Here is a 24,521-nt window from a genome sequence, read left to right on the forward strand (position 1 = left end):
CACATGAGCTATTATCAAAAATGAGCTTTTCAGATTTCCTAATAAGGTCAATATCAATGACCACTTTTATTAGTCAGCGTTCTCTAGAGGGAAAGAACTAATGGAATATATATATATATATATATAAAAAATATATAATATATAATTGTATATATAATATATAATACAATTCTATATATAATATATTATATAGAGAATATATAATATATATTTATATTATGATATATATAATTATATATTATTAACTCACATGATCACAAGATACCACAACAGGCCACGTGCAGGCTGAGGAGCAACGAGAGCCAGACCAAGTTCCAAAACTGAAGAACTTAGAGTCCGATGTTTGAGGGCAGGAAACATCAAGCATAGGAGAAAGATGTAGGCTAGGAGGCTAGGACAGTCTCTTTTCACATTTTTCTGCCTGCTTTTCATTCTAGCTGTGCTGGCAGCTGATTAGATTGTGCTCACCCAGATTAAGGGTGAGTCTGCCTTTCCCAACCCAATGACTCAAATGTTAATCTCTTTTGGTGACACCTTCACAGACACACCCAGGATCAATAATTTGTGTCCTTCAATCCAGTCAAGTTGACACTCAGTACTATCCATCACACCACTGTAGTAGTCTAGATATCTGATTGAACGCCTAAATAAAATCAATCAATTACATTCTTACCTTATATTCCTAAAAATATCTAAGAGCATTCAAAGGGTACATACAATGGAGAATAAATAAAAATATGTTAGGAGAATAAAGGAAAGGGCAAAAAGGGTAGAAAGAAAGTCAGAAGTGAAATCAACACTCAGATGCAGGCCACAGGACCCTTCAAATGAACAGAGATGGACAAAATCTTAGCTCTCAGTTTCAGGCAGCCAGTTTGAGAAGGGAATTCACCCATGTCGTGAGTCACAGGGTACCCAGCAAAACCCCCAGGAGCCATATAGGGAATCTTATCTCTGTGGATCTTCAGAGAGGGGACTTTGTAATAGAGTGAATAGTCTCCTCAACAACATCCACATAGCAAACCCAGAGTCTTATTCCATATAGCTATTTTGAAAGTCACCATTCTAAAAACTTTATGTGTATTTTCCCACTCAGATTCAAACAACCTTGTGAACTAGGTCAATTTTTATCTCCATTTGAAGGGAAGAAAACTTGGACACAGTTAATTAATCCATTTTCACACTGCTATAAAGGTACTACCCAAGATAGGATAATTTATAAACAAAAGAGGTTTAATTGACTCACAGTTCTGCATAGCTGGGAGGCCTCAGGAAACTTACAATCATGGCAGAAAGGGAAGCAGGCACCTTCTTCACAAAGTGGCAGGAGAGAAAAGAGTGAATGGCGAAGAGCCCCTTATAAAACCAGCAGCTCTTGCGAGAACTGACTATCACCAAAATAGCAAGGGAGAAAACCACTCCCATGATCCAATCACCTCCCACTGAGTTTCTCTTTCAACACGTGGGGATTATGAGGATTACAATTCAAGATGAGCTCTAGGTGGAGACACAGATGCAAACCATACCAGAGAAGTTAAATGACTTACACCAGCTACCACATTCAGTAAATGATGAAGGTGGAATTCAAACACACGCATTCCAGTTTCAGAGCTGATCCTTCAAAATGAGTCAAATTATTCAGAAAAAAACTATTTCATAAGAGAGTCATGCAAGACCATCTATGGAAGTAGCTCTGTAGTACTGTGGCTTAATTCTTGAATATAACAGAGATTCTCAAACTTCAGCATACACAGGAATCTCTTTCATAGTTAACAAAGCTGCACAGGGGATTTTAATTATGGTAGACCATTTAAAAACCTTAACTGGAGCAGTGATTTTTCTAACATTAGAATGAACTAGAGTCACCTGGAAGGCTTGTTAAACCAGCAATCCCGCCCTCCTGACCCCTCCTCCAAGTTTCTGGTTCAATACACCTCATGGGGCCTGAGATTTACATTTCTGACAGATCCCCAGGTGATGTTCATGGTGTTGATGTTCATGTTGGTAGGACCACAGCCTTTGGGCAATCATCATTAGTGATATTCTAAACAGGATTATTTGTTGATAAACAGTGAATATAAAATTTTAAATTAAATTAAAATTTTATTTTCTGAGAAATATATGGTTCCGTCTTTTGTTATTGGGATAAATGCTAAAAAATAGACTCAGTCCTGGTGCATAGCACATGGCCTGTAGACACGTAGGCATTTTGCTTTTATAAGATTGGTGCAAAAGTAATTGCATTTTTGCCATTACTTTTAATGGCAAAGACCGCAATTATTTTTGCACCAATCTAATATAAGCTAAAAATAAAATCCTAAGCCCCTCAACCAACTGAATGGATACCTCTCTTGGCCAAGGGGACCCCAGAGAAACCTTAAATACTGAGTTTCTAGCCATGACTGGACAGGAGGTCAGACCTCATTATACCCACTCCCTTTTACAATTTAGACACAACAACTGACCAGCATTAACGTTAAAAATAGAGATTATAAGACTGGCAGAATAGATTCTTTGTGGCAGTAAGATACCAAATCATAAACATGACCTAAGGCCATGCCATGCAAGGGTTAGGTCATGAACCCCTGCACTTAAAGAATAAACTGTGTTCTAACTGCCACATGGTTTTTCTTTTGCTTTATCAGCTGAACAAGCACTGACCTTGAGATAAGCAATATTGAAAGAATTGTAGCTCACTGCCAGATGATGACTAACCGACCCCGTGTTCCACAGCTCATAACAACAGCTTTAATCGAACAAGGTACTGATTCCTGCAACTTTCCCATGATAAGAGACAGCAAACCAAGGACTGGTTCTGGCCAGTTTACACACTTGAGTGCCTTCATGTCTCTACTTCGTCTTTTGACCTATAGGGCATACTTTTAATACATTTAAATGTTAAGTCTTCTAATGGGTCCTATGTAATGTTTATTCAATATATATGCATTAGGACCACCTTCATGAATATTCATAACTCCTCCTGTAACCTGTTGAATATGTATACTTGGCCAAGATATTCAACATAAATCCCTGTTCCACCCTTCCCTCCCTTGAAGTGCCTGCTAATGGCTTTGACTGGAGGTGATGCTTCTTAGCCTGTAAGAATGGCCAACTTGCAGGCTGTAACCCTTTATAAGAAATAAAGTCTCCTTTCTGAATTTATAAATTGTGTGATTTTTAAGTTAACACTTTCAAGATAAGGGATTATACTATCTGACATAAAGTCTTATTCAACTGTTACACAGCATGGCCTTTTGGAAGTCACTTCCCACTCCAAGCAGTTTATCAACATATTCTTTCCAGCCACAGAGAAGACTTTCCCTAAAGACGTTTTCATTAGTATTTATTTCTAGAAATTGCAAAATATTTTGAATGATGAATAGGAATTTCATACATGGACAAAGCTTGGAAGAATGTCTCAGGCAGAAGACAGAGGCTTGGAGGTGTAAGAGCACATGTTTTATTTAGTATTGGTTTGGTTTTTCTTGGGTAGGGTGTGCTTTATAGACAAGCATGAAGTGTGATGCAGGCTGGTGTAGGGAAAGAGGCTGATGATATAGGCTGGCATTAGAGTCTGTAGGGTCTTTTAAATTATGTAGGAAGACTGGACTCTCTCCTTTCCCAAGTGGAGAGCTCTTGACATGTCTGAACATTCTGTTTCTTTTGAGAAGAGCCCTCTGGTGGATTGTGGAGCATTCAGCATTGTGGAAGTTGTCAGGAATGGATACAGAGACCAGTTAGGAGACCCTGGAAATAGTGAGAGATGATGAGAACCTGAACAAAAACAGTGGTCATGGGGATGAAGGAGATGACAGACATTCAAAGGCAAGTAAAATCGAGAGCCCTTAAGGATGGAAGGAGGGAGGGGTGTGAGCGAGAGGAAAGAACCAATGTAATGTCCACATCTCTGATTGATGGGGGCTGGGTACCTTCTTGGTGCTATGACCAGGTGATCATATATTCCAGTTTGCCTAGGACTTTCCTAATTTTAACACTGAAAGTCCGGTGTCCCAGAAAATTCGCAGTCCTGGGTAAACTAGCACAGTTTGCCACCCTAGTGATGAAACTGATGTCCTGGTCCTTGAGATCACTACCCGGCCCTTCCATGGCCACTAAACTGCCCTCTACCCCCTTCTCTGCCAAGTTTTCTAAATTAATGCATTTGTACCCTAGACTCCATTCCTGATCCAAGAACAGATTACCCACTGGTCAGGACAGCTGCTTGACTCTAGTACAATCATCTAGGGAGCAGTACCTCTACATAGCTTCCTCCTCTCAGTGTCTGCACCCTCTCTCTCACATTCTGACCGGAAATATACCACAAGACAAGCTTCTTGGAAGTCTCTCTAGCCCCTCTGACTTTAAATATCCTCACTTCTGGAGTCTTATGCTCTGTGTCCTCCTCATTAGTTGGCAACAAATTATGGTGCATATATGAAGCCAGAAATAGTAGAGTTAGAGGAAGAACACTAGCTTTGGAGTCAAATAGATCTGAATCTGGACTTTGAGTGAGTGAACTCAAGCAAGGTACTTAATCTCTTGAAGCCTCATCTATAAACATGAGATTGTTGTTGGAAATCAATAATATGACAGATACAGAATGCTAGCCATTCATCATTTGATTTTTTCTTTCTTAGGTCTTTATAATTTTAGATGTTGCCTTTTTCTCAAAGAGTCTGAAATAAATTCATTGTCTCAGCCTTAGTCCTTCCAAATCCACACTCCTTCTTTTCTCAGCAGCCTCTACTGAGACCCCTGGAAGGCTGTTGCTGAGTCTGCCCAAAACATAACATTTCTATAGGAGGAAGAAGAGTGATTGGGAGGACATATATTAGTAGTTTCCAATACTACTATGGTCACACTAACTCCACATGTGTTTTGTTGAGTGTCTGATTATGGAATCATACATGCATTCACCCATGTTTGGTTCTGATGTCATTTCCTTTCTGGAAAATATAGTTCTAATTTTTGAATAAATTATTGAAGGATAATTCTTCTTTCTTTGGAGAAATCAATGATACAGTAAGTATAATTGCTAATTCTTCTTATTCAGACAAATGCATATTTCAAAGTATAGAGGAGGAATTGGTTGGTGAAGCTGAAAGTAATTTATGCCTTAAAAAACTGTTTATATCCTTTTTAGTATTTATGCTAGTCAAGGAGTAGAAGGCTTTGTACAATCGGCCGAATAACCCAAACTTCTGGAAGGTTTATTTTATTGGAAATGTGGTTTTGTGCTCCAAGACAGGAGATGGGTAAATAGCATCTTGACAGTCAACAACATAAGCATTATTACTATTAACTCTATATCAGTGAGTTAGATGTCAATCTTGGGGCAGATTCTAGAATGGACTACTGAAAGGAGACAATTTTGTAGACTCAAGTGTGAAAGGAAAATATCTTGGGCGCCTAAAATCACTAAGGAGAACTGAAGCTGGAAATTGCTTAGGGCAAACCTGCCTCCCATTCTATTCCAAGTTATCCCTCTGTTTGATGCCTCTACTGAGATAGATGCATATCTGATTGCCTCCTTTGGAAAGGGTAGTCAGAAACTCAAAAGAATGTGAGTTTGTGTCTCACCTATCTGTGACCTGGAAGCTCTGTCCCTGCTTAGCGTCTTCCTGCCTTTGCTTCAAGTTTTCCAGCCTTTCCAGATTGAACCAATGTCCTTCTTACATATATTGATTGATGTCCCATGTCTCCCTAAAATGCATACAACCAAGCTGTGCATTGACCACCTTGGGTACATGTCATCAGGACTTCCTGAGGCTGTGTCACAGGCACATCTTCAACCTTGACAAAATAAACTTTCTAAATTAACTGAGACCTGTATCAGACTTTTCTAGGTTCACACAAGTTAATAGTAGTACTCAAAAGCTTTCTAGTAAAAGAATTTCAACTTGAAAGAATATACTTGAAGAAGGGAATCTGTTGAGTATAATATCAATGATTTTAGATTAAAATGTAGAGGACACTATTACTAAATATGTGCATAGCATACATGTGATAAATAAGTCATGGCAATTCAAAGCATGTGTACAAACCTAACAAGATGAAAACAAGAAAAATGTGCCATATTTATCATTATGACAATGTAGAGATTACTTAGCTTTAATACATAAAAAAATTTTTTTGAATGTTTATTGGATAATAAGCTCAATACGTTTCTGCAATGTAAAAAAACTCATGCAATTTTGCCTGCATTGCTATGAGAATCATGTCCAGAACCAAGGAGGTGTCAGTGTACTCCTGCTTTTTGCTGCCAAACAGAATCTGAAATAGAACATTCAACTCAGGAACTCAGCCAGAGTCAGAGAGATGAGTGCTCAGGATAGTGAAGAGATTTAAAATTTGAGATATGAGGAATAGTTGAAGCATATGGAAATGGGAGGACTTCAAGTATATAAAGACACATGGAAGAGAAATTCAAGTTCTCCCTCTCATGGTCCCAAGAAGCAGAATTAAAACAGTAGATGAAGCTACAAGAAGACAAATTTTGTCTCAACGGCAGACAGAAAGTAAGTCTAACAGAGAGGAAAGGAGGTATTTAAATATGAAATGAGGAGAAATGAGTCATCCATCAGTAAAGGTATTGAGAAAAAATGGGCTCTTTGACATGGATATGACATGGAGGCCTAGATCAATTTTCCAAACCAAAGTTACTGTGGTTTTCAGAAAGTCACACGAGGCCAAGACTCTTGCCATGAGAACTTGTAATTATTTTAGGGACTATGAAAATGGAGATGGTTATGCAAAATAACAGAGCATTCACAATTAATTGCCTCCAATTGCATTTGTCTTATGCTCTACTAAGTCACTTGGAGTTATTTGCTGTGAATAGGCTGTCTTTCCCTTGTGGAGGCACAGTATTTTATTCATATCAATTCACTCACTAGAAAAATCTGTATTTGGGTCCATTTTATTAACCTCATTTCTTTTAAAACCTCCTGGAGATGAAATTATTCACTACTATCAATTGTTTATCTGGGACAAAAGTATAAATCAAGCTCTGTCCTCATGGCCTATCTGCCAATTAATGTGGTTTAATGTACAATGATAAAAGTTGAGAAGAAAATATTGCTCTGAAAAATGTATCTTTTAGAATCAACGATAAGGAAAATGGATAAAAATGTAAGTATAAAGGACTCGTCAGAATAAATGTTGGTATGTTTCTTCGTGAGGTTGTAAGGCACACATTTTCTTTAAATACTGAATTTTCTTCATAAGCAACCAGTTTGAACCAAAAGCCACCAACCGCACATAATAAAAGAAGCCAAGTGGTGAAGAACAGTGAATGCTGTAGCTATGCCAACAGAAAATTACTGTGAGAGGGCAGCCTGGCTAACTTCCTATATTCATGTTAATAACATATTGTCAGCTAGTCTATGCTTAGGTAAAAAAAATTTCCAAAGATGGGTCAGCCTGACAGGAAGCTGGATTGTGTCAATGTCATTTATTACACTTAAAATAAGTTCACCATAAGAATTATGTTAACACTTTATCTCTTCATTGTTATCAGGGACGGGAGATGTTCCAAAGAGACAATATTTTTGGTGGTGAAAATGGCAGGAGAAATATTAGGGTTGTTTTTTTTTTTTTCTGAAAGAGAAAAATGAACACATTTGGCCATGAGCAACAGTGAATTTGTAGCAGAATGGAGATGACCAGGGGAAAATGTTTCCTTCATTAATTTCCTTAAACTTGTTTTTTTCTAGCTATAGTCAAAAGCAGTTTCTGACTGGCTAGTCTGAGTTCCATGGAAGCCTTCTGACTTGACAGGAGGAGTGGACACTTGGATCAGCTGGGATAATAGGGTATTTCTCCATGATCCATTTCTATGGATTTCCATTTCTAAGAGTCCTAGAATCACAGCAGTCATCACCCAAGTACTGATGTAATAAATGCCATATCCAGGGGTCCTGGATTCATCTCTGAATATGCTAAACATTTTCAGAAGGATTACAATACAGTTGCCTGTGTCAAGACATGACTGTGACACCAGGTGGCTGTGCAGGGGAGGGGGACACAAGCAGGAAGAGGAGTGGAGCAAACAGTGTTCTAGACATTTGAGAGTAGTTTTACTCAACTTCCCTTTTCTAATAGTATGTTAAGTGTCCTGGAATGTCCTTTCTCTTCCCTTCTCTACATTCCTAGCTCCTTGAATTTTCCTCTTTCACTTCCCAGAGAACCCAAGATTAAAATATGGTAAGGCTCGGCCAAGAGAAAATTATTCCTCCCCACCCTGATGGAGGGTGTGGCCAGTGGTGTCTTGGCTTCAGAGCTGACATATTCTGTCAGGTGCTGTTATTGCTAGAAGGAGGTCTTCCTGTTCAGGAATTTGCTTTCCTTTTCAGTTCATGAGCATTCAGGTCTTCACCTTGCAGGACACAGTTCAATCTTCATCTATTCAGTCAGTCATTTATTTCATTACACTGGAATGATAATTATTGAAATTTTGGTTAATAATAAATGATGTCAATTTAAGTTTTAGGGACTTGTGTATAAATATACAGTCTCTAGGGTAGATTATTCTACCCCAGCTAATTATTTTATCCTTTATCTTAGGAAATGAAAGTAAAAACTAATATAGTTAATCGACATCAGCCTGGAAATTTTACTATATACATAATCTACATGTTTTTCTTTCATCAAGAAGACTCAATATCTTAAGGAATAGAGAGGTGAGCAGAAAAAGAAATGAAACTCTGAAAAGTGCTAATGTAAATGACTACAGGATGCTACTCAGGAAAAAAGATCATCTTAGTTTTAACAGTATCTAAAATGTTTGAGGATTCAGCTCATATACTCAAAGAGTATACCCTTCACAGCGCAGTGCTTGTAAGTTATGCAATTTATGAAGGTAACCAGAGTATATAATTAAGGGTACACTGTGAGTGGGTTTTTGCATTTAAGGGCTAGTCAAAGCTTAAGAACAAATGAATGTTGGGAGAAAATCTGGCTTACATTTTTTGGCCAATAATCTCAACAATAGCAATTGAATAAACCTGGGATGCACTTTGAACTCTAAAAACCCTAAGAGTGAAAATAGAAACACATAATTGAAGCAAACGCACTGTCTTTTTATATACAAATGCACCTGGCTGTTTTCACCAGCATAGTAAAACTGTATACTGAGTATGTACACTTTTTCATCTGAGTGTTTATATGTATGGGTATATTTGCAATGGGGCAAATATTTTCCATTGAAAAGCCATATCTCATTGCAAATCTATATATTCTACTGACAAACTGCTTGAGTAAACCATACTATATAAACAAGGAAGCTAATTGGTTTCCATTTATCTATACTCATAGGTAAGTTTAGAGAAAGTATTCTTTGAGTATTTACTTGTACCCAACACTTTACTAGGGATATAAGTGATGCAAAGGAAGTAGTCTGTACTTCCTTGTACTCAAATAATTAACAATATTACAGAAGATGTAAGATTTACATGCATTATTAAAATAGTAAATAACATCAGTCTACTCATAGGCCACAATGTGTCTTACAGATATTATCTATGATTTTCAAACTTTACTGTGCATTAAAAACTACACAGGGTGCCAACAAAACATGAAGGTTTCAAAGTCACATTTAGATCCAAAAGGGCAGAGAATCTGCATTTTTGTCAAGCACCTGATACTATTTGAATACAGTTGACTCAAAGACCACCCGGGGTGTGTGCATGGAAACTCAAGGATCGGGGATTTGGGCAAGCACTGGGATTGTTAGGATGGTTTTGAGATGAATCTACAAGGTCAAACTTCAACAATGGGTAGCATTTAAAACAGAGATGAAACCATATTCTTGGAAGAAGGAAAGGCTTGAAGAACACAAATTTGGGAGTTAACATTATAAACATAAGCCTAAGAAAGAGATAACCAGAAGGTAAGCCTGAGATAAGCATGTGAGACAACTGGATAAAAACTAGTTTCCACTCCCCTCAGTTGGTTAGACAACTCAAGCATCTTGGACAATCTAACTTCTTTACTACCAATAAGAAACCCTTCATTTGCTCTGTGCTTGAACCTGAGTTTCACATAATTTATGACCATCCAGAGGGCTCAGTGGCAAACCTCAGAACTATAGTCCCTAAACTAACCAAACCAGGTATCTCCATACAAATTCTAGACTTGAAGATTTAGTGCTTAGTGCCAAATGATTATTCATGATGGTAGACCTCAAACGTAGTACAAGAAGCATTGCCTTAGGTGCCAGAAAGAACTGGATTCAAATGAATGGTTTTACCATTTAGTACCTGGGATATTTTACTTTACCTCTTTGAATGTTAGTTTTCAAATCTATAAAATATAAATAATAACAATACATATATACAACTTGTATCAAGTTTTGAAGATTAAATGAGGTACTAAATGTAAACTCTCTGGGACATAGGAGGTAACTATAACAATGAATGAATGAACAATATTTGTGATTGTTTCGGTAAACATGTTTTTTAATAAAGGGCTAGTCGAAGCTTAAGAACAAATGAATGTTGGGAGAAAAACATGTTTTTGTGAAAATCATGTTTTAAATGAACTGATTCATGATTATGTAATGGTGTGATTCAGTTTAGATAAAACGTAACACAATTATGATGTAGTAAGATTTATGATTTTCTGTACAAAGAGGTGAAATTTCACAACTGTGACTAATTTGTTCTAGGCATGGAACTAGTTAAAGCGTGATGTGATTTGAAGGGTACCTTAAGATATGTATCCAAGGGACCCCGAAGTCTCCCTTAGAGTTTCATTCCCCAGTGACTCTTGCAGAGACATTCAGCTCACATAAGTCATTCATGTTTAGTGCAAATTATTTTATTAGATTTTTTCTCTCGGTGACAGTGAAGAGAAAACCACTGAGGAATAAGAGGTTGGCTGAAGGTAAGGAGAAGGTGAGGGCATTTTGTAATAACGAATACCCATAGCAGATTCAGCTGGCTAGAGCCGAGACCATGAGAACAGGGTCCTGGAGCCTTCCTCTGGTGAGAAATGAGGACCTGAAGAGACTAGGGTACAGAAAGGAGGGACTGACAAATGTCAAGTGCTTTTCCCTTAGCCTCTGTCTGGTTCCAGTTCCCTACACATAGGCTCTCATTTCCTTTAAATGTCACGCAAATGCCTTTTCATTTTTCGGTGTCATCTCACAAAGTAAAATCCTCTAAAATGAAAAAGTGAGACTCAAATCATCTCACCAGGTAGCTGAAGGAAATCTGAGAGCAAAAATGGTTTCTTCAAAAAGTAGTAGTTTAAAAAAAAGCATGCAATGAACTATAGAACTGTACAGGGTGTTAATGGAAAAAAATAAGTACTACAACTGGTTTGAGTAAATCAGTTCATAAATTAATTTTAACACTATATACTATTGTTACCTATTGTCACTAACCATTTATTACTAATATCATTTGTAATTATCCTTTCATCTAAGAAATTCAAGATATAATAAGACTTTCTGGTTTGGAAACTTTTTTTTCTGTTTACTATTCTGATTTTCCTGAATAATTATCCATAATAGATGCTTAGAAATTTAAATTTTTTACAGGAAGAAATGCTTTCTCATTTACATTAATATGGTGAGTACTGGTGAGAGAATTGTTTTTCTTGATGGAAAGAGAATGCAGAGTTATATTAGTATGAAATTAGAAATAAGACCTAAAAGCTAACTATAGATTACATAAGAGTAAGGCTATCTATGTCAAGAGAAATTGACTATAAATTCTAGTAGGGCTGGGAATGTGTTTCGTTTATATCTAAAGCTAAGTAGTAGTTGCTAACTTGAGGTTTTCTGGACCATCGATTTACAACGCAATGTGAAACAAACCAGGGTCCTTATCCCTGAGGATTTTCAAAATACATCCTCCATATTACTGTTGGAAGAGTCTCCATCTTCCCACATGCTCATGTGGAGACACCATACACACACACACACATATACACACACACCACTTGAATGTCCCTAATCACTCATCTCTATGCAGATTCTCTGATAATTATGAAGTCTGTATCAGCACAACAGTATCAAGTCGAGCCTTCAAAGGTCTTAAAATAGAGGGTTTATATAAAACACTTTATGGTTATTTTTGTTTCCTGTTGAAAGAGACAATAGGATCCAAGAAATACACAGAACTTTGCTTTTAAACAAAAAGGACATTTGCTATAAATTTTGTAGAAGGCTTTGCAATACATTGTCCAAGAAATCCCTTAAAAATCCATCTCTAAAAAAAGTTTCCCTTTCACTGCCATATACTGAAATTCAAATTAGTTGTTATTTCAATTTACACACTAAAAACATACTTCCTTAGAAAGGGCCATGGAGGCTGCCTGTGGAGACTCACTCATGGCACCACGACAATGTGGTAACTACTCCAGTTAGGGACTCTGGAAGTCAGAGGACATCAAAAGGGGTGGAGGCGCCTTATTGTGAACAAATGACCAGCTTCATGGTTTTGCCTTCTCCTAGGCTTGTCCAGTCCATATTTCAGTGAATGTGATCAAAGAAAGCAGGGTTTCCTTGAAAAACCAGAGGAGCAAATGGTCTTTGATTTCTCATGAAAACTCTTGGGTTTATCTCTTCGTGTTAATTGTGATAGTAAAACAGTAAAAAATGAGATTTAATTTTAACTTGTGTTGGTCGATATAGGGCAGTGAGTGAAGGTGACGGGCTGGAAAAATATTAATCCAAGTTGGTTATTTAACATCTGCTTTATTTGGAGGAGGACACTATTGAAGCCACCTGCTCAGAACAATGAAATTCTTCAGTTACATTATGGTTTATCGCCGATTTCTCCTCGTGGTTCTCACTGTGTTGGTTTTACTGCCTCTGCCCATCGTCCTCCACACCAAGGTGAGTGAAATTGGAGAACAGACTAGTGGATTTCCTGACTTATTTAATTGTCCTTTATTAAAACTGTTTGCTGTTTAACTGCCTGGCTCAGAGCTGAATGAGTGTTGACGCTTCATGCCTAAAGTCAGGATGGTTGTACATGATGCTTTGTCCATTTTCTCCCTTTTTAATAATTAACATTGGTTGATTCTTAGTATGATTAAACATAATTAAATAGAGTATTCAACCAGAATTGTTCTCTGCCTACCAGCTAGATGAGAGGAAGAACAAAAGAAGCACAACCTTTGAGATTTTGCAGTTCAAGTTGTCATTCTCCAGGGTGCATGCAGGGCTAGTGCAATCCCTTCCCCTGAGAATAGGCAGCAAAGCAATTGCTGGGGACAGAGGTGGAAGAACAAGGGAAATCCTAGGTCCAGCACAGACTAATTTACTTGTCAGCTCTGTGGCTTGGTCACAGAACTTCCTGGAAATTTAGTTTCCTTGTGGGAAAAGAAGACATTGAAAGCATAGAGTAATTTCCCTTGGTCAATCAGAAAATCTAATAAAGCGTTGTACCATGTTCTGATAATTTCAGGTTTTATTTCATTGTGGTGTACTTGTAAGCATTTTTCTGTTTGATTTTTAAGAGTAGTCAGGGTATTAAGTCCAGAACAATAAGCTCAAGCATGTTTAATTTCTTGGGAAAATGATTTGAATCAGCAAACATTTAACGAGCACCTTCTCAGTGTCAGGCACAAATGTCACTTGGTAGTAAGAGGACAGGCTTTGGAGCCAAATTCTCTGCTTCAGGTCCCAGATTTACCACTTACAAACTGTGTCACCTGGGCATGCTACTTAATGTCTCTGTGCTTCTGTTTTCTCATATGAAAGATGGGGACAGTAGCAGGCTTGTTGTGAGAATGGAATGAAGAAACGCTCATCCAACACTTGGAGCAGTGCCTGACACACAGTAAGAGTGCAGTGGCAGTCTCCCTGGGTGTGTTGACTCCACAGGTGGGGCAATTCCCAGCACTCCATTATACACAGTCCCTCCTCTTAGTGGGAAAGAACACTGCTGATGCTCTCCTCTAACAGGTACTCATCAAGGTTACACCAGTCTGGGTTACAATAGAATCATATTAACTATAATATGGTGGTCCCTCCAGCCTCGGTCAGAAATCTGTGCCAGTGATCTTGCAACCTCTGAAGGGAATTCATGTGAGCTAATAAAGTCCTTTTGGACACTGTCAAGGCCTCCTCTACCTGCAAAGCTGGAGAAGGGACTGGCCCCTGCTGTGGCATCCATGGGTTGTCTCCCACCAGGTGCAATCTTCCAGCTGCAGCATTCTTGGCTGGGTCTCTCCTTGTGCTGAGGTCTCACAGAGCTACATGGAAGGAAGGGAAAAACTCCCCACCCCTTTTGGTCCAAAGTTCTTCTAAGCCCTCAAATTCTTACAGAATTTGTAAATAATAATAATAACTAAAAGACCTAGTCAGCTGTTTTTGGCTTTGTTGGTTTTGTTTTTCAAATTCTGTGTGACTAACCCTTTCCTTCCCACCCTGCTACTCCCACCCCTGGCTACTTGTGAGGTCTCCTATATGAATCTCTGGCAGTCCCATCAGATGACAAATTCCAGCACAGAAATAGGGCTCTATTCTGAATTCTCACCCCACTTCCCTGCCAACATTATGATCTTCACTTTGCAACTCTCCTGGTCCCATGAGTCCTCTAGATTTGGCTGAATCCTGTCATGACCATATCCTGGTTCATACCTGGAGCTCTGCTATATTTTAATATTTTTGAGTTAGTCTCAGCATAGGTTCTTACTTATGGCAGAGAAAGTAGGAAATTAAACTAGTCAAGACAAATTTAGGTCATGACTACATATCATCTGTGCTGATCTTTTGACGTATAAATGCATGACAATTTGATTATCCTCCATAATTTTCAGAGAAATGAATATAAACTCTTTGAAAAACAAAATGAGTAAATAAATCAAAACCAATCATTTCAGTACATGATTCATTAACTGGGAAGTGTATTATTTTTAAGAAATGCGGCCACTGGTTATTTTTTCCAAGGTGCTATGACGAAAGAACATTACATGCAGGAACCAGGTGTCTGGCACCAAGTTGCATCTGGTGAGCTGGGTTCCTCTTTCCTTTCCTCCTAATCAACTCATTTGTTAAAACTCAATTAATGTTAATGGAGGATTTATTCCTAGTACAATAACATGATTTTATTTGTTGGCCACTTTAAACATATATTTAGTCATTCAATAAACTGCTAATTAAACTGAAAGAGTATTATTTTAACTGTTGCTTACAATGAAAGGAAATTTTTTTGTTAAAGAATGTAGGCCTTTGGAGGGTATAAAATTTAAGGAGACGTTTACTTTAACATAAATGCAAGTCAATTTACTGTTAACTTTTAGCTTACTAAACTGGAGGAGCCTATGCTTCTAAAGATACAATATTAGATTAACTAAAACATTCAACGGAAACAAAAATCCAAGCTTCTCTTTCAAAACCACAATAAATCTACAGGATATAGAGCCAACAAACAATGAATTATTGACTAATTTCTTTCCTTCATTTTCCTACTGGTTATTGAGTTGTTCAATAGACTGGCCTTAACTTCTGTCTTAATTCCATCTAAAGTCAAAAAAGTGTCATGAATGAAGAAAGACCCTAACTGGTTTTTCAATGTATTATTAACAGGGAAGGAGAATAGACTGATTTGCAGAGTCTGTTTCAGGCATTCTGCTAACTACTTTCCCCAAATTATCTAATTTAACCTCTATCACAAACCAATAAACAAGTACAAATGTGCTTCTCGTTTTACATTTGAGGGAATTGATGCTCAGAGACATGTAACTCACCAAAGGCCACCTACATGCTCCAGAAAGTAAATTTGAGCTTGGGTCCTGTCAGAACTCAGAATTCATGCTTTAAAAGTGATTTTGTTTTAGTCTTTTGTATATTTTTGAAGATTTACTCTCTCATGGCTTGTTAATCATGTATCAACCACACAGGCATTGCTGTTCATGAAAATGCTTTAGACAGGCCAAATGGATGAGTTATGTTTTAACCATTTCTTCAATTGACCTCATGGTACACAATGTCATTAAGGTAGAAAGTTGCAGTGATTCTAACCACTGAAGATAGGCTTATGAGAACTGAAGCTATAAAGGATATCACTTGCTGGGTGTCCCAGAGCCCCAGTTATTTAAGCCGGTCAATCAGTTTGTCAGGATACGGTGCCCCTTTTCTCCATAATTGGGTACAAATTAGAAATAGAGACAAAAACAGGCAAGCAGCTTACAAAAATCTGGTTACGTAGATTTTTCCAACCAACTTTTGTCTGACTCTAGAGCCAATGATGTTAATCACAACTTGGTATCTGTGTCTTTATAGCTTCCATGGTCATAATAAATATATTCCTAGTACATTGGTGTGAATCTCACTTTGCTAATGAAATTCCATTTTCTTATTGATTTACACTGAGCATCAGAAATTCTTTTTGTCTCCTAAACATAATGGTAATCTCAGTCCTTACCCAATTAGTAGTTAATGATCAGTAAACAAGTCTGGAGTGTAATTGCTTTTTATTTGAATGAAATAATCACACTGAGTTTTTCTCATTTTGGAGAGAAATTTCTTTAAATATTTGCAGTTAAAATCTTGGTAAAACTGGTCTTGTATACCTGGCATAATTTCAGTAATATTCTCTGTGGAACTTTGTTCTTTTTTGACTATTTTGTTAATTTTTACTCTTTTCAGCAGTCAATACTATTTCCTTATTTTTCCAGTTATTGGATTATCTTTGTATTTTTATTCATGAAACAAAAAGAAGGCCAGATTTGTTAGAAGAGAGGAAAATCAAACAACAATATATTTGTAGAGTGCAATTCTTCCAGGTACACCTACTCCATCTAGCTTACTCATTAATCAGGACCCCTTTTTAAGATCAGGAGACAAGGAAACAACTACACATGTACTGAGCAGCATTTCTTAGTTGACGGGTTGTAAAACCAGTACCAAATTTTAATTCTTTCTTCAGAAAATATTTTGGATTTCTCTAGAAAATATTTTATATTCTAACTTTGAAAGTCACGATATATTCACTTGAAGCATCATGACTTTCAAAGTGAGAATAGAAATAATAATAAATAAACAAAATGATACATAATGAGAGACTTATGTTGCTAGACATAAAAATAAAATAAACAGATGGGAAAAATATTATTATAAGGAAATATAAACTTTAAAAAGTGAAGCATCCCCTAGAAGGAGGAAGTGGTAGGTTGAGAAGTTTGTCAAAGAAAATGAAAATGAATGGGAGATAATTTAAAAGGACTGTAAGTGAAAGAAGAGGGAGGAGAGAATTCTAAGAAAACAAATAAGTTTTAAAGGGCCAAATAAAATAATTAAATATATTAACGGAAATAACTGATACTGTTTTAAATGTTGGCATAAAAATATTGTAGGGATTTAAGATAAAGAAGAAAATTCTATAAAGTGCAAGTAAGTGAATATTTTGGACACCAAAGAGTGAAGAAATGATGAAGAACAAGAAAAAAATAGAAATCATGCTAATAGCAATGTGGTAGCTCAACAAAATCAGAAAATCCAATTTTGATAATATATTTTTATTTCACAAATATTTTACAAGAACTTTCCCAGCCCAAAGTGTTGTGCCAGATTAACTGTGTGATATAAGCAGAAGTTTAAAATGTTTCTGTCTTTAAGTAGCTTGCAGAATTACTGGGAAGTCATTGTATAGGATGACAAACATTAATGGCAAAAGAAGGTTGTATGTAAACGCATGCCAAATAATTTAAAGAAATCATTTGGGTTATGAAGGTGTAATTAAAAAGTGGATAAACCACTAAGGATTCACCATCCTCCAGCCTCTCTGTTCCCCTAACCACATGCAGTCCCACTTGCCTACAACCTGCTGCTCCTTCTGTTTTCTTTATGTCAGAGAACGCCACTACCCTTCACTCCATTCACAGGCTTGAAAGCTGTGTGTCATCTCAGACACTTCAAATATCCACAAGCCCCCATCACTAATATGGTGTTTCATCTCCTTAATCTAAATCCTCCTAAATCTCCCCTCTCAATCTCATCTTCTCCTCTCTTTCCTTTCCTGTTGGCACTGCTTTCCTTGAAGCTGTCTTTATCTCTTTATTCCATAGACCATTTGTTTTTTACACACTTTCTCCTACAGTCTCTGGCCAGAGTACTATTTTTTAAATGCCAACTCAGTCCTATTGTGAAAAATCAAAATTCTTCAATGGTTCCCTTTTGCCTATAATGGAAAAATATCTAAACAAAAGATTGGTATGCTGATGGATATTTATGACTTTTCATTTATTTGTCCTAAAAGCCTCCACCACACAGTCCCCAATATCTATCTCCCACATTTGCATTTTCCTCTTTAACAATACTTCACTATTTGCAGTTTCTAGAATGCCTGTGATTATTCTTGTCTCTCTGCCTTCACATATGCTGTATCCTCCTCCTAGAATGCCCTCTCCTCTTGCCTTGGAAGGAAGGCTCAGGCTGTGATGTAAATGGAAGATCATCCTCAATGCTCTCATTGCATCATGGATACATTGGCCCCCATTACAGTGTGTCTTCCATTTTGCTTTATCTTTGTCTCTCTCTCCAGACTGTAAATATCTCAGGAACATGGAGTATAGTGTTTAAATTTCTGTCTCCTCCAGCACCAAACCCAGTGCCTGTCACATAGTAGATAGTTAATAACTGTGTTGGGTGAATGGATGATCTTGCATGGCAGAAGGATATAAGGTTTTGGACCTGGTAGGAAGGAGAAAATGCAGGAGAAAGAGGTTGATGAAAGGAAGGAACTTCGATAGAGTGAAAATAATGATGAAAGGACAGAACAAGAAGAATGTAGGTGTAACCAGAGGCTGTCCCTTCCACAAAGCTCTTTCTTCCTCCCATAGTATGTTTTATACCTTGTTTGGTAACAATAATAAATGTGGATGCCCACTGTGAGCCTCATGGTGACAATTAGAAATAGTCATCCCCATTTTACAGAAGAACAGAAACTTGGAGAGGTCAAGAAATGTGCTCAAAGTCACACAGTCCACAAAGGGAGCAAGAGGATTTAAATACAAATCTGTCTGACTTCCAAGCCCATGATGTCATTGCTTATTTAATGATATTTATATCAGATCTTTAAAAGCTGTGCTCAGATTGCCTTACATCATTGTTCATGCATTTGCAATCACGAAAGCACATGTTGAGGTGATGCCTCTCTCAGCCTGGATCACGAAGTAACCTCTACCCATGATGGACAAATAGTATGAGTAAGAAATAATTGGTTGTTTTAGACTGCTGAGATTTTGGAACTTTTGCCACAGCATAGCTTATCCTGTCCTGATTAACATAGCATATTCTGAAACATTCCCCAAGTGACTCAGACATGCCACCCTTGGCTCACTTTTTTTTATTTATAAAATGAGCAAGGCTCTTTTTAAAAAGTTCCAAATGTTCCCCAGATTCACCTGCGATACTTGTGTAAAGTCACAAACTCTTAATGTGAAGTGTAGGATGCTGCACGTTGAACAAACTCCCCAGGTGATTCTGGAGCAGATAGTTCATGGATTGCATTTTGATCATATCCAAATGTATAGTCAGGTTGGAGAGCTGATTATTTCTGTATCTTTTTCCAGTTCCACTGTGTAAAGAGTACGAAAACAATGTGTCTCAGGTGCTGGTTAGGTGTGGAGGTTGAGTGGAAAGGAGGAACTAAAAATTTCCCAATAACTGGTATTGTGGGCCATCAATTGGTTTTCTCTGCTATCCATTTTGGCTAAAAACAAACAAACAAAAAGAAAATTTAAAAAAAGCTAGTTATTTCTCCTTGACTTTGTAGTTAAGCTTATTTTTACTCTCCATCTTCCAAAATGAAGATATTTTAAAGCACTTTAAACTTTGCAATTAATATAAATTGAGTCTTTTTATCACTGCTGCAGTAGGGGTAGGAATACCAAGAACCATACAAAGCCCTTCACAGGCTCTGTCAAATAATAATGGTGTTTTTCTTGTAGCACAGAGATTTAGAATGCATGATTTTTCTCCTTTTTTAATTGCTTTGTGTTCTCTTTAGAAAATCGATTGCGGTGATTGAGGTCTGTGATTGGCTCTGCTTTTCTCACGCTGTGCTGAGAAGAGATCATACCCACATACGTACTAATTCATCAGCCAAATTACTCCCTAATATCAGTCAGTATGTCATTTAAAGAAGCAGAAGAGATGAAAAAACTATATTTTAAAGCCAACTTATATTCTAATTCCACGTGGGGCGATAATTTAAAAGAGAACCACGGTGATTTTTAAATATAATCAGCCACATTTTCTAAGATAACTTGACAGTCAGAACTTTGTGAGGAGGAAAAAGTCATTATCCAAATTGCCTAGTCATAGCTTTCTTTGCCTTTTTCACCCCTTCAGCAAGTGCCCTAGCTGTGCACTTGAGGTGGTTAAGATGAGATATGACTTTGATATTGTTAATTGGGGGCTGGGTAAGTGGGAATGTCTGTGATGGAGGATTTCACCTATGCGGGTAGACATTTTAGTTCCAATGCTGTTTGTTGGCAAGAGAGATGAGGGCTGCAGGAAAACTGTAAACATATTCACCCACTGGGGCAGGAGGCAAAATATCCAGTTCCAGGAAAGGAGGGGAGAACAGAGAAAAGGGAACAAGACAAAGAGAAAGAAATTTCTATGCTAAGGAACTTTATGCCTAAGATATAGATTTAGTGTTTTATAAGATATATAAATACAAACAATATTAGAAAGAAGAGAAAGAAGAACCTTACTCACTCAGAAATATTACTGACCATATACTCTATGCCAAGTACTGCTTTAAATGTTGGGAACAGGGTAGTAAATTTTAAAAATATATACTATAATAGAGTTTATACGTGGACAAATCTCAACTCTACCACACGCTAGCAATGTGATCGTTGAACCTTAGTTCAGCATGGAATTACACTATGTACACCAAAGAATCTTGGTGGGGGTTAAATAAAATGTCACATGGAGTGCCAAGTGTTGTATCTGACACATGATAAGCATTCATAAGTATTACTTGCCCATACTATAGTCATAAGTCAGAGAACAGATTTATCTGTCTACTTACCAAATATTTTCACATCTTAAATAAGTTTTTCTATATATAAAGTCTATGATTAACAGTCTAGAAGAGGTTTTAGACAATTAGGATCCTCCCTTCCCAAGCTCCTTCTCCATTGGAAACACAAAGCAAATAAAGATCTCTGTAGATCAGGATGAGAAGGAAGAGCAAACAAGTGGCATGAAGGTGGAAAACTGTGGTTGAAAGCACTCCCATGACATTCAGAGGCCAGAGCCAGGTTAAATGCCAGAAACTAAGGGCTGGAAAATGGTTTTCTCAAACCTGTGAAAGACAGAAAGAGCTGGATTGACCGCTCGCTGTGGTGGCTCACAGGAAGCAAACACTGCCCAGCTTCCCAGCCAAGACATCACCCATACTACCCAACTCAGCTAGATGACTGGATCCATGCTATGCTGGCAAGAAAAGAACTCTAGGGTGTCAAGATAAGACACATATGAACCAGGAACTAGGAACTGACTGGAAGAAACTGTAAAAGTGATGAGAAACAAGGAGTGCAGAAAAAGAAAACACAAGAATAAAGCTACCACTCAGAATAAATTTGAAAATAAAATTTCAAAATACAATAAGACACTAGAGAAAGACTGACAAAATCTGCTTGGAAGAAATGAAAATAATAGGGAAATCAACAAGTTAGAAAAGGAAAAACCCCCCCAAAAAAGAGAAACAAATTATTTTTCAAAATATAAAGCAAAAACAGGAGAGTATAAAATAAGTCTAGTTAGATATCCTGGAATTTTGACACTGAGATTTAAAAAACAAACAAAACCCTCAATAGATGTGTCATGTTTGAGGCACCTGGGTGGTCCTAGTTAACCAGCTTCCCGAGGGGCAACTTCTCCTTTTTCATTTGATTCATGTCAAAGATGAGTCTTAGACACTCTAATGCTCAACAGCTCATTCTCAACAGCTTCTCCTTTTTCGTTTGGTTAATGTCAAATATGAGTCTTAGACAGCTTATTCTAATGCTCAACAACTTATTCTGACTTTTCCAAGATGAAGATGAAGAGCAGGCCAGTGGCATGGGCCAGATGCAGTCAGATGACTGACTGACCAGGAGGGCCTCCGTCCAGTGACCAGTCTCAGAATTTAAAGGACACTTCCCCTTTACTTATGCTTGTATTCAGCCCAGGTGAGTCACCAGGCATTTCTATCATAAAGGGAGTTTAAACAATTCTTGAAAGAGTAAGCCTTTTTTGTTTATGAAAGTTGCATCCGAGGTAGCCTTGTCTCCTGGAAATTCCCAGGCCAAGGTTGGAAATCCCCAAGCCAGGTTGCATCACATTGCTAAGTGACACTTAGTGTCAACCCTACTATGTGACATACTGCTAAGTGACATGTAGTTATCAGCAAGATGCCTGAATAAGCCTTATGGCTATCATTAATCTTATAACCAAGGTATGTCTCTTATAGTATACTACAAGATGAAATAAACTTTAAACTGAGTATCCTTGAAGATATATTCAGTGAACTGAGAAAGAATACTAGGAATTTGCCAAAAATATCAGATAGAATATAAAAGGATATTTTAAAGTGAGAGAATCATTTGGAGAATGATTTCAGAGCCCCAACATATGTATAAAAGACATTACTGAAAATGAAACACTGGAAAATAAGTCATATTCAAAGTAAAAATTACTGAATTCTCCAGAATTTTTTTAAAAAGATGAGCTCTCAAATACATTTGTAAGTACAAACAACTTAATTAGATATTAGTCCATATTTAGGCACATCATGAATGAGATTTCAGATTAAAAATAATGTGATTTTTTTTAAAGCTTCCAAATAGAGAAGAAAAAAAGTCTCCAAAAGGATAATAATTAGATAAATTTTCATTTCAACAATAATGAAAACATCTAATAAACATGTAACAGACTTTTCTGGAGAAATCTACAAAATATTATAGAAGAAATTTAATAGACACCTGAAAGAATAGAGAAGTTCATAGATAAAAATACTTAAAGCTGTGTCTTACTCCATAGATTCTGTGTAATTTGAATGAAAATTTGAACAAAATTTTTACAACTTGAGATAGTAATTTTAAAATTCAAAAGAAAGAATGAAAATCTAACACTTTTAAGGCAATTAGAAAAACATATAAGATGAAGGAGTTGTTATACAGATTGTAAACCTTATTGAAAAGTTAGAAATGTTAAAAGAGCATAATTCTGCAAGAACTGATTTTTAGAAGGCAGCAGTGGGAGAGGGAGAGGACAAAATAAAGAGACCAGAAGCTTGTGTGTCTGCATTTGAGAACTTCAGCATAGAAAATATGTAGCAACATGAATTACTAGGCAAAAGATGAGCTCATTCAATTTAAAAAGCATGGCACTTTGGCTATTCATTTTGAGGAAAAAAATGTGTTAGATTCCTATACAAAAAATTAAAGCTCTACACTTGAAAAGAATTTAATCTTAGAAAAAATATGGAAATATATATAATACAGAAAGATTTTCTTATAAAATATGGTAAAAACATGAAACAACAGAAAAGAGTTTAAAAATCACTGTATTAAAATTAAAATCCTCCTGTCAATTAAAAATACAATAAAGCAAATTTCATAGACAAGCCAGAGACTAAGAAAAAATGTTTACAAATACATAGTTTATAGAGAAATAATATTAAGAATCTAAAAATAATGCCACAAATTCATGAGATAAAAGAAATAAATAACCCAACAGAAAAGTGAAAAAGAACTATAAATATAGAATTTGCAGAAGAGAAACAATTATGTTCAATAACTGTGAAAATACTTCACTGGTATTCAAGAACATGCAAATTAAATAAGAAGAACTTTTCCTACCATCAAATTGTCAAATGAATAAATTAATCCAATATACCAAGGATGGTGAAATGGAACTTCTGAACATTGTTGGTGTTAATAGAAACTAGTATGACCATCTCAGATAGCTTCTTAGTTCATTTTTATACTGCTATAAAGAACTGGGTAATTTATAAAGAAATGAGGTTTAATTAACTCAGCATGGCTGGGAGGCCTCAGGAAACTTACAATAATGGTGGAAGGGGAAGTGAGGCATCTTCTTCACAAGGCAACAGGAAGGAGAAGTGCCAAATTAAAGGGGAAGGGCCCCTTATAAAACCATCAGATCTCATGAGAACTCACTCACTATTATGAGGACAGCATGGGGGAAACTATGCCCATGATTCAATTACCTCCACCTGGTTTCTCCCTTGACACGTGGGTATTATGGAGATTACAATTCAAGATGAGATTCATGTGGGGATACAAAGCCTTACCATGTTAGATAGCAAATGGGCAATATCTAGTAAAGTTCAAATGGAGTCCTTCCCATTTGAAGTTCTGATGCTAGTTTTCTCCACTAGCTAAGACAATCTATTTTCCATAGACATGCATGTGGAGATAGGTACAAAGATGTCCATAGCCTTATAATAGTAAAAAATTGGGGAAAAATCCAAACAAACATCAATAGAAAAACAGAAAAATAAATGGTAAAATGTTCATAAAAAGGAATACTATATCTGTTT

General features: G+C 36.8%; 1 protein-coding gene across 2 annotated transcripts in view; it reads left to right on the forward strand.

Annotated features, from left to right (window-relative positions):
* Positions 1-12,694: 12,694 nt before the first annotated feature.
* Positions 12,695-24,521, forward strand: part of SLC13A1 (solute carrier family 13 member 1) — a 98,003-nt gene continuing 86,176 nt past the window's right edge. Inside the window, exon 1 of one of the 2 annotated variants that reach the window (XM_050782611.1) lies at positions 12,695-12,844. In XM_050782611.1, the coding sequence (XP_050638568.1) occupies positions 12,746-12,844 (99 nt within the window). In that variant the 5' untranslated portion in view covers positions 12,695-12,745. The remainder of the gene's footprint in view (positions 12,845-24,521) is intronic. The other variant, XM_050782612.1, reaches the window with a different exon arrangement.

This window comes from Macaca thibetana, chromosome 3 (genome assembly GCF_024542745.1).
Source record: "Macaca thibetana thibetana isolate TM-01 chromosome 3, ASM2454274v1, whole genome shotgun sequence".
Taxonomy (NCBI): Eukaryota; Metazoa; Chordata; class Mammalia; order Primates; family Cercopithecidae; genus Macaca; species Macaca thibetana.